Raw genomic sequence first — 12,064 nt, 5'->3', positions numbered from 1 at the left:
GTGAAAAGTCACCAGGCTATTATTTGTGCCCTTTACTGTAATGTGTGTTGTATCACAATACAAAGTAATAAGACAAAAATTTTCAAAGAGTCAATAACGGAAAAAATACAGCATCTTACAAGGAGGTACCTACAGAGGTAAAAACAACGGTATCTCTTCATGATGTCATTTCGAGCCCTGAAGCCTGAAGACAGGAGCTGGAGGGTTAACCACCTGAAAAGATAGCCATTTACTCCCCTGTGCATAAGGTCATCTCTCAACTAAACTCCATGTGCTCTGGAATATGAAATAGTGTAATTTCAAATTCTCAGCAGAAAAAGCATGAAATAACCACCCCTTTCCAAAACGAAAAAAAAAAAAAAGACCTGGTGAATGTATGGCCCTTAAATATGAAGGGCCATATTTAAGGGGTGGGATGATGGGCACAGTTGTGATGGGCATAAAGAATACATCATTCTAAAACTAATTAAAAGTCTTTGGAAAGAAGAGTAGTCTTTTGAAGTTGTTTCTGTGGCTGAGTAGATGGCCTGAACCAACATTTTAAACCAACAGAATATTAATACAGCAGAACTATTGTCAATCTTCTCATTACAATGACCTTCCTTTATAATTTTACAGAATAGCTGCCAGACAATGACCAATCATTCCTGAGCTTGTCCCCTCAGATACAGATATGGTCTGCCACATATTAAAGACTCCACTGCCTAATAATGTTACTGTAAAGATTTAGATGATTTTCTACATTTAACCTATACATATACGTCCATGTCTAGATGGAACAAATTATTCAAGTACTAACATCATTTAGGGACCTATATCTTATTCACTGAAAGTACAGTGGCAGAATATTAGGATATTTATAGCTTTGAAAAGTTCACCTCCTGGAGAATCTAAAATTATTATTTATTACCTGGGCAATTTCTCTAAAACACTGCTCAACTGATACTTCTTATTTATTAAAGGAACACATATACAGAAAAGTTTCAAAACACAAACAAGTTGTCACTATTTTATCACTCAAAAACAAACATACCATCACAAGAAACACAACTAAGAATTCATAAAAGCTGTTCCAACTTCCACGAAACACACAAGATAACTCTCAGGAATGGCATACTAAATTCATAAGCAGTAATTATTCCCCAGCCCAAAACTCTCTCTCCTTTGTCTCATTCACCTTTATTCATTCTTCATGTCTCAACTTAGTAATTACTTATTGTGAGACGCCTCTCCTAATCACCCTCACCAAACTAAGATAAATGACATTCCTAATGTTCCCACAGAATCCTGTTCTTCCCTGGTCTTATAAATGCATGATGATGAAGTTTACCACAAAGTAACATAAGATGGCTAAGCAAGAGGATCCAACTCCCTTCTCTCTCGCTCGCTCACGCGCTCTCTCTCTCTCTCACACACACACAACAAAGATGAAATGTTAATTCAGTTCAACTAGAACATACACTTCTGTGACAACCCCTCAGGCCAGTAACTCATAAAAAGTATTTATATTGTCCAGTCAATTTTTTCCCAAAGATTTAAAAATATCTCAGGCAGTCTCAATTCAAACAGAAGTTTTGGTTCTGATAACTCTGTCACATGCTTTCCCTAAAAGCACATGCTCTAGAACTTTGTTTATTCAATTATAAGGCCTATCATTGACCTCTGTTGAGACATTTAACCAGCAGAAAGGAGTGTGATGTAAGGGGGGCAGCACAATGCTGTGAAAGAGATGGACTTCCAAACACATACGAACTAGCTATCACTCTTCTTCCTGCCACTATGAGATTTTTAATTTTCTAATAAAAAAGAAAAACTTTTTTGTAGAAAATAAAATATGCAATAATTAACTTGATAATTGTTAAAGAGGGTGCACATGGGTTCATTGGGCTTCCCTGATAACTTAGTTGGTAAAGAATCCGCCTGCAATGCAGGAGACCCCAGTTCAATTCCTGGGTCAGGCAGATCCGCTGAAGAAGGGATAGGCTACCCACTCCAGTATTCTTAGACTTCCCTTGTGGCTCAGCTGGTAAAGAATCTGCCCACGATGCGGAAGACCTGGGTTTGATCCTTGGGTTGGGAAGATCCCCTGGAGAAGGGAAAGGCTACCCACTCCAGTATTCTGGCCCGGAGAATTCCATGGACTATATAGTCCATGGGGTCTTCAAAGAGTTGGACGTGACTGAGCCACTTTCACTTTCATGTGGGTTCATTACACAATTTGTCTCTACTTTGTGTATGTACAAAATCCAATTTAGAGAATTTAGTTACTTCCATTCTTACTACTTCAATTATTTTAGTTTTTAATTAACCAATGGCCCTTCAATAATGTTAAGAATATTAACTTCCCCCTCAACCAAAAATCAATAAATAACTAGTTTGGAGGGTATGGTTAGCTGAACCTGAAGATAAGAAAGCTGATTTATACATTCACCATTAACTGTTCAATACTAAATATATCTGAGAAGAAATCAGGACTCTGACACATAACTTGGAGACACAGCTCCACCATCTAGCCTGTCAACAGTGGATTATTCTAGTTAATGCAATAGACACTGGACTTCACTGTGCTAGGGACATTAGAAAATAGAAAAATGAATAAGCTGAGGGTCCTTGCTCACTAGCTGCCCTCAATTTTGTGTTACCTCTCAAAAACTCATTCCCATGCCATCCACCCCTTGACTACCATCTGCTGTCTCTCCAGGTCATTTCCTCTGCTGTCCTGATCTTCAATTCCTTTCTCCCTGTCAAGCTTGTCAAAATCTCAAACAACTCACTCCACTCCGGCCATACTAACTTCTTAGCCATTCCTTGAAAACCTCAAGTACACTCCTGCCTTCATGTTTTCCTACTTCTTGGCCTGAACAGTCTTCCCCTCTTAGATACATGGTTGTTGTCATTCAGCTGCTAAATCGTATCTGACTCTTTGCGACACCATAACTGCAGCACACCACGTTTTCCTGCCTACCACTATCTCCTGGAGTCTGCTCAAGTTCATGTTCACTGACTCAGTGATGCTACCTAACCATCTCATCCTCTGATACATGGTACATTCCCTCATTTCTTTCAGTTGTCTGCTCAAATGAAACCTTTCATGTGACTACCACAGAAATTCAGCCACTACCCTTGCCAGATACTTCATTATACTGCTTTATTTCACTCAATTATATTTATTACCATCTAACATATTCCAATTTATGAACTTCACTGATGGCTCAGATGGTAAAGCATCTGCCTACAACGCAGGAGACCCAGGTTCAATCCCTGGATCAGGAAGATCTCCTAGAGAAGGAAATGGCAACCCACTCCAGCATTCTTACCTGGAAAATCCCATGGACGGAGGAACCTGGTAGCCTATAATCCATGGGGTCGTAAAGAGTCGGAGACGACTGAGTGACTTCACAACACACAAACATATTCCAATTTATCATCAATTCTAACAAGTATTTTCCTTCCACTGTAAGATAAATTCTGACTTTCAGTTCAATTCAGTCGCTCAGTCATGTCCGACTCTTTGTGATCCCATGAACTGCAGCACGCCAGGCCTCCCTGTCCAGCACCAACTCCCAGAGTTTACTCAAACTCATGTCCAAATGAGTCAGTGATGCCATCCGAACATCTCATCCTCTGTTGTCTCCTTCTCCTCCGACCTTCAATCTTTCCCAACATCAGGGTCTTTTCCAATGAGTCAGTTCTTTGCATTAGGTGGCCAAAGTATTGAAGTTTCAGCTTCAGCATCAGTCCTTCCAAAGACTATTCAGGACTGATTTCCTTTAGGATGGATTGGTTGGATCTCCTTGCAGTCCAAGGGACCCTCAAGAGTCTTCTCCAACACCACAGTTTAAAAGCATCAATTCTTCAGCGCTCAGCTTTCTTTATAGTCCAACTCTCACATCCATACATGACTACTGGAAAAACCATAGCTTTCACTAGACAGATCTTTGTTGGCTAAGTAATGTCTCCATTTTTTAATAAGCTGTCTAGGTTGGTCATAACTTTTCTTCCAAGGAGCAAGCGTCTTTTAATTTCATGGCTGCAGTCACCATCTGCAGTGATTTTGGAGCCCAAAAAATAAAGTCTCTCACTGTTTCCACTGTTTCCCCATCTATTTGCCATAAAGTGATGGGACCAGATGCCATGATCTTAGTCTTATGGATGTTGAATTTTAAGCCAACTTTTTCACTCTTTTCTTCCATTGTAAGATTTTTCTTCCATCTTCCATTGTAACATTTTTCTTCCATTGTAAGATAAATTCTGACTTTCAGTTCAGTTCAGTCGCTCAGTCGTGTCTGACTCTCTGCGACCCCATGAATTGCAGCACGCCAGGCCTCCCTGTCCATCAACAACTCCCGGAGTCTACCCAAACCCATGTTCATCGAGTCAGTGATGCCATCCAACCATCTCATCCTCTGTCGTCCCCTTCTCCTCCCGCCCCCAATCCTACCCAGCATTAGGATCTTTTCCAATGAGTCAACCCTTCACATGAGGTGCCCAAAGTATTGGAGTTTCAGCTTCAACATCAGACCTTCCAATGAACACCCAGGATTGATCTCTTTTAGGATGGATTCATTGGATCTCCTTGCAGTCCAAGGGACTCTCAAGAGTCTTCTCTAACACCACAGTTCAAAAGCATCAATTCTGCGGCGCTCAGCTTTCTTCACCGTCCAACTCTCACATTCATACATGACCACTGGAAAAACCATAGCCTCGACTAGATGGACTTTTGTTGGCAAAGTAATGTCTCTGCTTTTAAATATGCTATCTAGGTTGGCCATAACCTTCCTTCCAAGGAGTAAGGGTCTTTTAATTTCATGGCTGCAGTCACCATCAGCAGTGATTCTGGAGCCCAAAAAAATAAAGTCTGCCACTGTTTCCACTGTTTCCCCATCTATTTCCCATGGAGTGATGGGACCAGATGCCATGATCTTAGTTTTCTGAACGTTGAGCTTTAAGCCAACTTTTTCACTCTCCTCCTTCACCTTCATCAAGAGGCTCTTCAGTTCTTCTTCACTCTCTGCCATAAGGGTGGTGTCATCCGCATATCTGAGGTTATTGATATTTCTCCCGGCAATCTTGATTCCAGCTTGTGTTTCTTCCAGCCCAGCGTTTCTCATGATGTACTCTGCATATAAGTTAAATAAGCAGGGTGACGATATACAGCCTTGACGTACTCCTTTTCCTATTTGGAAGCAGTCTGTTGTTCCATGTCCAGTTCTAACTGTTGCTTCCTGACCTGCATACAGGTTTCTCAAGAGACAGGTCAGATGGTCTGGTATTCCCATCTCTTTCAGAATTTTCCACAGTTTATTGTGATCCACACAGTCAAAGGCTTTGGCATAGTCAATAAAGCAGAAATTCTGACTTTAGAAATGTTAAAATCAATAAGGTCCTATACTGGTTGACCACTAGGTGGCAGTCATCAGGTGTCACTATCTACATGCACAACCTTAATAATAGTTGTCTTTTTGTGGTTTTTTTAATTGTAGTATAGTTACTCTACAATGCTGTGTTACTTTCTGTTGTACAGCAAAGTAAATAAGTTATACATATACATATATCCCCTATGTTTTGGATTTCCTTCCCATTTAGGTCACCACAGAGCACTGAGGTCCCTGTGCTACACAGGGACGTCATTAGTATACATAGTAGTATATAGTTGTTCTTAATATCAATTCTTTTAACTTATTGACACTACTGACACTACATGTGCTTAGTCTGCCAGTTCAAAATCTCTTGATTTAAACTGAAATAATCTTATATATAATATCTATCAATAATTTAAATTCAACACTTTTTAAAAATATCAAGTATTCACAATAATATAGAATAACCAGAAAGAACTTTCATAGACTGCTAATGAGAATGTAAACAAAACAATAACTTTAAACTATTTAGCAATATATACTAAAGCTTATAATATGCATATTCCCAGCAAGCCCACTTCTAGATATATATGCAGCAGAAGTGCATACAAACATTCAACCAACAGATATATCCAAGAATATCCATAGCAGTACTATTCACGTTAGCTCAAAATTAGAAACAAGCACTTCCCCCAGTGGCCCAGTGGTTAAGACTCCACACTTCCGCTGCAGGGGGCTCAGTTCATTCCCAGGTCGGTTACTAAAATCCCACATGCCATGCAACGTGGCCAGAAAACAAACAAACAAAACCAGAAACCATCCAAATTCCCAGCAACAGAAGAATGGATAACTTCTGGTATATTCACACAATGAAGGACAATAGAGAAAACAAGTATACCTCACATATGAATGACTCTTATGATATATAGTTAAGACATCAAAGTCAGACATCAAAGTCATCAAAACAGACACTATATGATTCCATTTCTACAAAGCTCACAAACAGGTAAATTAATTTATGGTGTTAAAAGTCAGAAAAGTGGAAGTCACTCAGTCATGTCCAACTCTTTGCAACCCCATGGGCTATACAGTCCATGGAATTCTCCAGGCCAGAATACTGGAGTGGGTAAGTTGTTCCCTTCTCCAGGGGATCTTGTCAACCCTGGAATTGAACCAGGGTCTCCCGCACTGCAGGCAGATTCTTTACCAGCTGAGCTACCAGGAAAGCCCATGTTAAAAGTCAGAGAGGAGTAGTAACTGAAGACGGTATAAGGGGGCTTCTGGGGCACCGAAAATATTCTATTTCTTGATCTGGATACTGGTTACACGTGTATTTAATTTGAGAAAACTGAGTTTTCACTATAGTAAAGGGAGTAAGAATAAATCGAGGAGTCTTTCTACTCTATTTGCTCCCTAAACTTACCCTCCCCACCTCTCAATTGTCTATAGACCATTTCTGTCTCCAACTGAGCCAAGATAGGAGCAGAAACGATATTTAGCAGCTACTATATGTCAGGCTTCCCTGGTGGCTCAGCTGGTTTTCCCAGCAGTTCAGCGGTCAGGACTCCAAGCTCTCACTGTTGAGGGCCTGGGTTCAGTCCCTGATGAGGGAACTAAGATCCCCCAAGCCATGTGGCATGGCCAAAAAAAAAGAAAAAGACAGCTTGATGAAGAGGAAAGAGTAGTAGAGAGTTGAAGATGGAGGGCCTGGATTTAAGTTCGGGGCCCACAGTTGTGTGTGACTCTGCAGAAGTCAGAGACTCTTTGGATGTCAGTGTCTTAAGATCTACCCTGTCTACCTTACAAGTTGCTCTAAGGATCAAAATGAGATAACATACATAAAAGGATTCTGTAAAGATAACACACTGTGGTTATCCATTTATTCATCTAACGAATATTTACTGAACATCTACAATATTCTAGACTCTAGGGTTTCAAAGGCGAACAAGACTGGCAAGGTCCCTACTCTCATGGAACTTCATACTTGTAAGTGGGAGGAGACATAATAAACAGCTAAATGGGCAAGAGTTTCCAACAGTGATAAATGATCTAAAGAAAATAAAACAGAATGATGTGAAAAAGAGTGGAAAGGGAACTACTTTAGATGGAATAGTCAGAGAAGGCCAGGCTGAAATGACATAGCTCAGATCTCAAAGGATTCTGCAGCCAAGTGAAGAAGCAAGGAAACAGGTGCTGCAGGCATAAGGAACAAGGCAAGTTTGGCATGTTTGAAGCACTGAAAAAATGAGGTAAGCCTGGAACACAAGGCTGAGTGAGAAAACTGTTAGGAGACAAGGTTGAAAAAGTAGACAGGGGCTAAATCCAGTATGGCTGGATTGTTATAAGAATATTACCAGTACCATAAAGCTTTTCTTTTTATTAACGTGGCCAAATTGAATCATCATGCAAATATCTAGTGTACCCATTCGCAAAAGAAGGACATTTCCAACTTTCTGCTTGAGTAACTCTATGGCCAAAAAATAAGTGGAAAGATCCTATACAATGGCCCTAGACATAAAATTCTTAAGAACTACCTCCAAAAACATCATTTATTATGATGCTTGGAAAGTCAAATAGTCAAAAACCTCAAGAGCAAACAGAAATGACAGAATTATAGAATTATTTGAAAAAACAAAGGTTTTTAACAGAAAAAGTATCACTGCATTCAGCAAATATTTATCAAGCACCTACTTTGTGCCAGGCATGCTCTAAGCACTAGAGATACATCAATGAACAAATCAGTGAAGATTTAAGCAATAATTGAGCAGAAGATTTAACTGTAGAAATATAATACCAGAACTGAACTTCAACTTATTTTATGTCTCAGCATTTTCTAAAATAGGAGTCATAGGCTTAGTCATATGCACCTGTCAGAAAGCAAACTTACCAAGGAATTCTTAATCACTTCACTCCTATAAAATTCTGGAAAAGAAGAAAAAGAACAATAAGTGATATGGAAGAAAATAAGCTCACTAACTCTTAATCCTATAAATTTTTTAACATATGCTCTAGTAAAAAATAAAAACACTTAAAACATTTTCAAGGGTCTATTCTCTATATATATTTATCTAAAAATTAAAATACAGATAATTATTAAATGAAAGTTTTTTAACTGAAGCATAGTTGATTTACAGTGTGTTAGTTTCTTGTATACAGCAAAGTGACTCAGATGTACATATACAAAGATTTATTATTTTTCATATTCTTTTCCATTACAGTTTATTATATGATATTGAATATAGTTCCCTGTGTTACCCAGTAAGACCTTGTTTAAAATTAAAAAGTTTTAAAGGGAAAAACACTGGTAAAGAAAGGTCAAAATCTATTAAGATTTAATTTAGTGATTTTTCCCTGACTGGCTTCTTTTACCCCAGAGTCTAAGGCAAGGCCTTAAAAACTCAGATTTTATTCTCCTTTAACTACTGCCATTGTCTACAACCAATTCCATATGCTCCATTTGTCTCAAACATCTCCAATGATTATCCATTGTAGTACTGTGGAGAGGACACTCATCTAGCAACCAGGGAACCAAAGTTCTAGCTCTACATGTCATTAATATTCTGCTTCTCATTTCCTTGGGCCCATTTCTTCATGACACTTTTGACAATCAGACTAATAATCAAGGCCCTCTGTAACCACTAAAATTCCATGATTCTACACACTTTCATTTATACTGTAAATGTTACAAAACGTGAAGATACAATCAAAAGAGAGACTGTGTCAGAGGTTCAATGAAGATACAATCAAAAGAAAGACTGTGTCAGAGGTTCAAACAGACATTCCTATGAACCCTTCAATATTGCCTCTGTTGTCTCTGCCAAAGTTCCTCTGTGATGCTCTGTCAATGCAGAGCCTACAAGGACTCTGTATCTGTATGCTGCTATAGAGCAATATTTCCCATGGGTGATGCACATATTACTGATATATGAAACGACTTCAGGTGATACATGGATAAACTTTACTTTTTTCTAACACTGAAATTTATGATTCATATACCCAACCCCTAATAGTAAGCTCCATAAGGGCAGCAGCATTTGTTTTGTGTAACTGCTGTCTCCTCAACATGTAAAACTATTCCTGGCACAGGGTAGGTACTCAGTAAAATTTTGATTGAATCAACAACTTCACAGATTGTGGGAAAAATGGACTTCATAAAATATATTCAGTATGTAGCATTAGAGATGAAATTCAAAGAGAGTGAAACTTGCCAAAGTAGTCCACAAGACTAAAGTTTGGGAATCATCAAGCAGTAAAGGAAAAGTGGACCTGGATATAAAGTTCTTATGGGCAAAGTCTTTTGGTTAAAATGTTTCTTCACAAAACATACCATCTATACTATTCTATGCTCGTCTTCCCTTAAAAAACAGTAATAATGATAATCATCCTATTTTGTGGCAAGATAGCTACAACACACTAAGTGAAAAAAACAGGTTCTATGAGAGAATTTACCACAGGCTCCAAATTTTTACAATTACATGAACAACATTTATCTTAGGTGATAGGGTTAGGCTGCTTAGTTTTATTTTTTGCTTGGCAGTTTTTAAATTTTTCTATTTTGAACAATTACTTTACATAAGAGAAGAGATAATTCTAATTGTTTTTAAAAGGAAACTTTTCTTGATGAATATTTAAGTTACTGATAGTTTTTGGATATTTCAAGTAATATTATATATAATCTTTGGAAGATATATAAGACACATGAATCTATAAGACAGACTTCAAGTGAAACTGCAAGATAAAAGGGAAAAAAAAGTTTGAATTTGATAGATATTGCCAGATTGTTCTCTATAAACATTGTACCAATTTACAGTCCCACTTAACACTAGCCAACCCTACATTTTTTTTTTTTTTAATTAGTTCATTCATTGGCTGTGCTGGGTCTTCATTGCTGCATGTGGCGTTTCTCTAGTTGTGGAGAGTCGGTGCTACTCTAATTGCGGTGCACAGGCTTCTCATTGCTGTGGCTTCTCTTGTCACAGAACACAGGCTCTAGGCACTCAGGCTTCAGTAGTTGTAGCACATGGGCTCGGCAGTTGTGGCTCGCAGGGTCCAGACTGCAGGCTCAGTAGTTGTGGCACACGGGGCTTAGCTGCCCCACAGCATGTGGGATCTTCCCAGAGCAGGGATCAAACCCATGTCCCCTGCATTGGCAGGTGGATTCTTAACCACTGGACCACAAGGGAACCCCAACCCTCAGTATTCTCTTTTCGTTTTTTCCCAAACGGTTAACCAATGCCAATCATAAACCGGCTACATAAATGTACATATCTATGTACGTGCATGTGTGTATATATGTACATATACATATGTTCTTTTCTAATATGCATACATATACTCTAATTCATTCCCAATATGTTTCTGTTGGGGGGAGACTTTTAGGGCTAAAATTGTGTTGCTTGTTATTACAAGGTACTTTCACTTAATATATTTTTGTATTGTCTAAATTTGCTGCAAGTATGTAATACTTTTTAAACCAGTGGAAAAAAATTAAAGCTATTCCTTTTTTCTTTTGAGAGGATTCCTCAGCTTAATCTGTAAAGTGTCTAAATTAAAGAGTCTCCAACACATGTATCTCCAGCTTTAAGAAAATGAATAGCATTATTATTTTTTCAAAACTTTGCTGACTAGCTATATATATACACATAAATGAAACTAAACAATTTGCCTTCTCCATTAGACCCTCAAAATGGACTTGCTAATTTTAATGGAGAAAGGTCAACAAAAGAGCCATACAGTTTGGAAAGGAATCACGGAGTCTAAATTAATTTCTAAAGTGTTAAATGTGGGCCTACACTGTCTACCATTCTGCTATACTTTTATTGTCAATGAAATCAGCAACATGGTGCACAATAGAATAGTGAATTTAAAGTGAAAAAAACAGTTCCAGTCCCCAATGCACCATGTATAAGCTTGACCCTGAACAAGTCAATTAACTTTTCTGGGCCATAGTTTCTTCACCTTTAAAGGCGAATGACACCGGGAAGATAACAGGGTTGTTATGAGGCTCAGATGAAATACTGAATTAACAATACTTTATAAGCTATCGTTGTTATTAATATAATTCTATGAATTTTTGTTAATACAACTTGAGCAAAACTACTAGACAAATAAATTTTCAAAAAGATATCATAAAGATATCATGCAAGACTAGTTCTACATGAAAGGGACTATTAGATACAAATGCTTCTCAATCCATGCTAAGACCTAAACAAAGCAAGCAGAGATTGCAAAGCATGGTTCTAATGGCATGTCAAAACATGCTATTATATAGCATTCCATTTATTTAACAAATGCTTTTTTAGTATCTCAACCTCACTCAGAAAAGAAGAAACAAACTTAAACTCTACTATGAAACTATTTTTCAACTATCAGATTAGCAAAATTTCACAACTTTGATTGCACAGTCTGCTGGTCAGGCTGTAGAGAAAAGGGTACCCATACAGAGCAAATGGGAATGTCGACAAGGACAATTTTGTAATATTTGTACTTCCACCCTGGCATTTACCCTATAGCCATACTAGCACTCACACAAAATAATATATACCAATGAAACTGTTCATGGCAATGCTGTGTATATAGCAAAAGACCGGAACAACTAAATCCTTATCAAAAGAAGTCAGTTAAATAAATTATGGCATAACTGTTAAATGCAAAACTAAACAGAAAAAAAGAAAATTAGAGAAGCCCTTTATGAAATAATATAG

General features: G+C 38.1%; 1 protein-coding gene across 5 annotated transcripts in view; it reads right to left on the bottom strand.

The window, feature by feature from the left end:
* UVRAG (UV radiation resistance associated) overlaps window positions 1-12,064 on the bottom strand; it is a 311,614-nt gene that overhangs the window by 262,857 nt on the left and 36,693 nt on the right. For 3 of the 5 annotated variants that reach the window (XM_081543163.1, XM_081543165.1, XM_081543164.1), the window contains one exon: window positions 8,248-8,282. The exons of the other annotated variants lie outside the window; for them this stretch is intronic. In XM_081543163.1, the coding sequence (XP_081399289.1) occupies window positions 8,248-8,282 (35 nt within the window). The remainder of the gene's footprint in view (window positions 1-8,247; window positions 8,283-12,064) is intronic. 5 annotated transcript variants of the gene reach the window in all.

Source organism: Giraffa tippelskirchi, chromosome 11 (assembly GCF_054371585.1).
Source record: "Giraffa tippelskirchi isolate mGirTip1 chromosome 11, T2T-mGirTip1v1.2.pri, whole genome shotgun sequence".
Lineage (NCBI taxonomy): Eukaryota > Metazoa > Chordata > Mammalia > Artiodactyla > Giraffidae > Giraffa > Giraffa tippelskirchi.
This window is presented reverse-complemented; position numbering and strand designations above follow the sequence as displayed.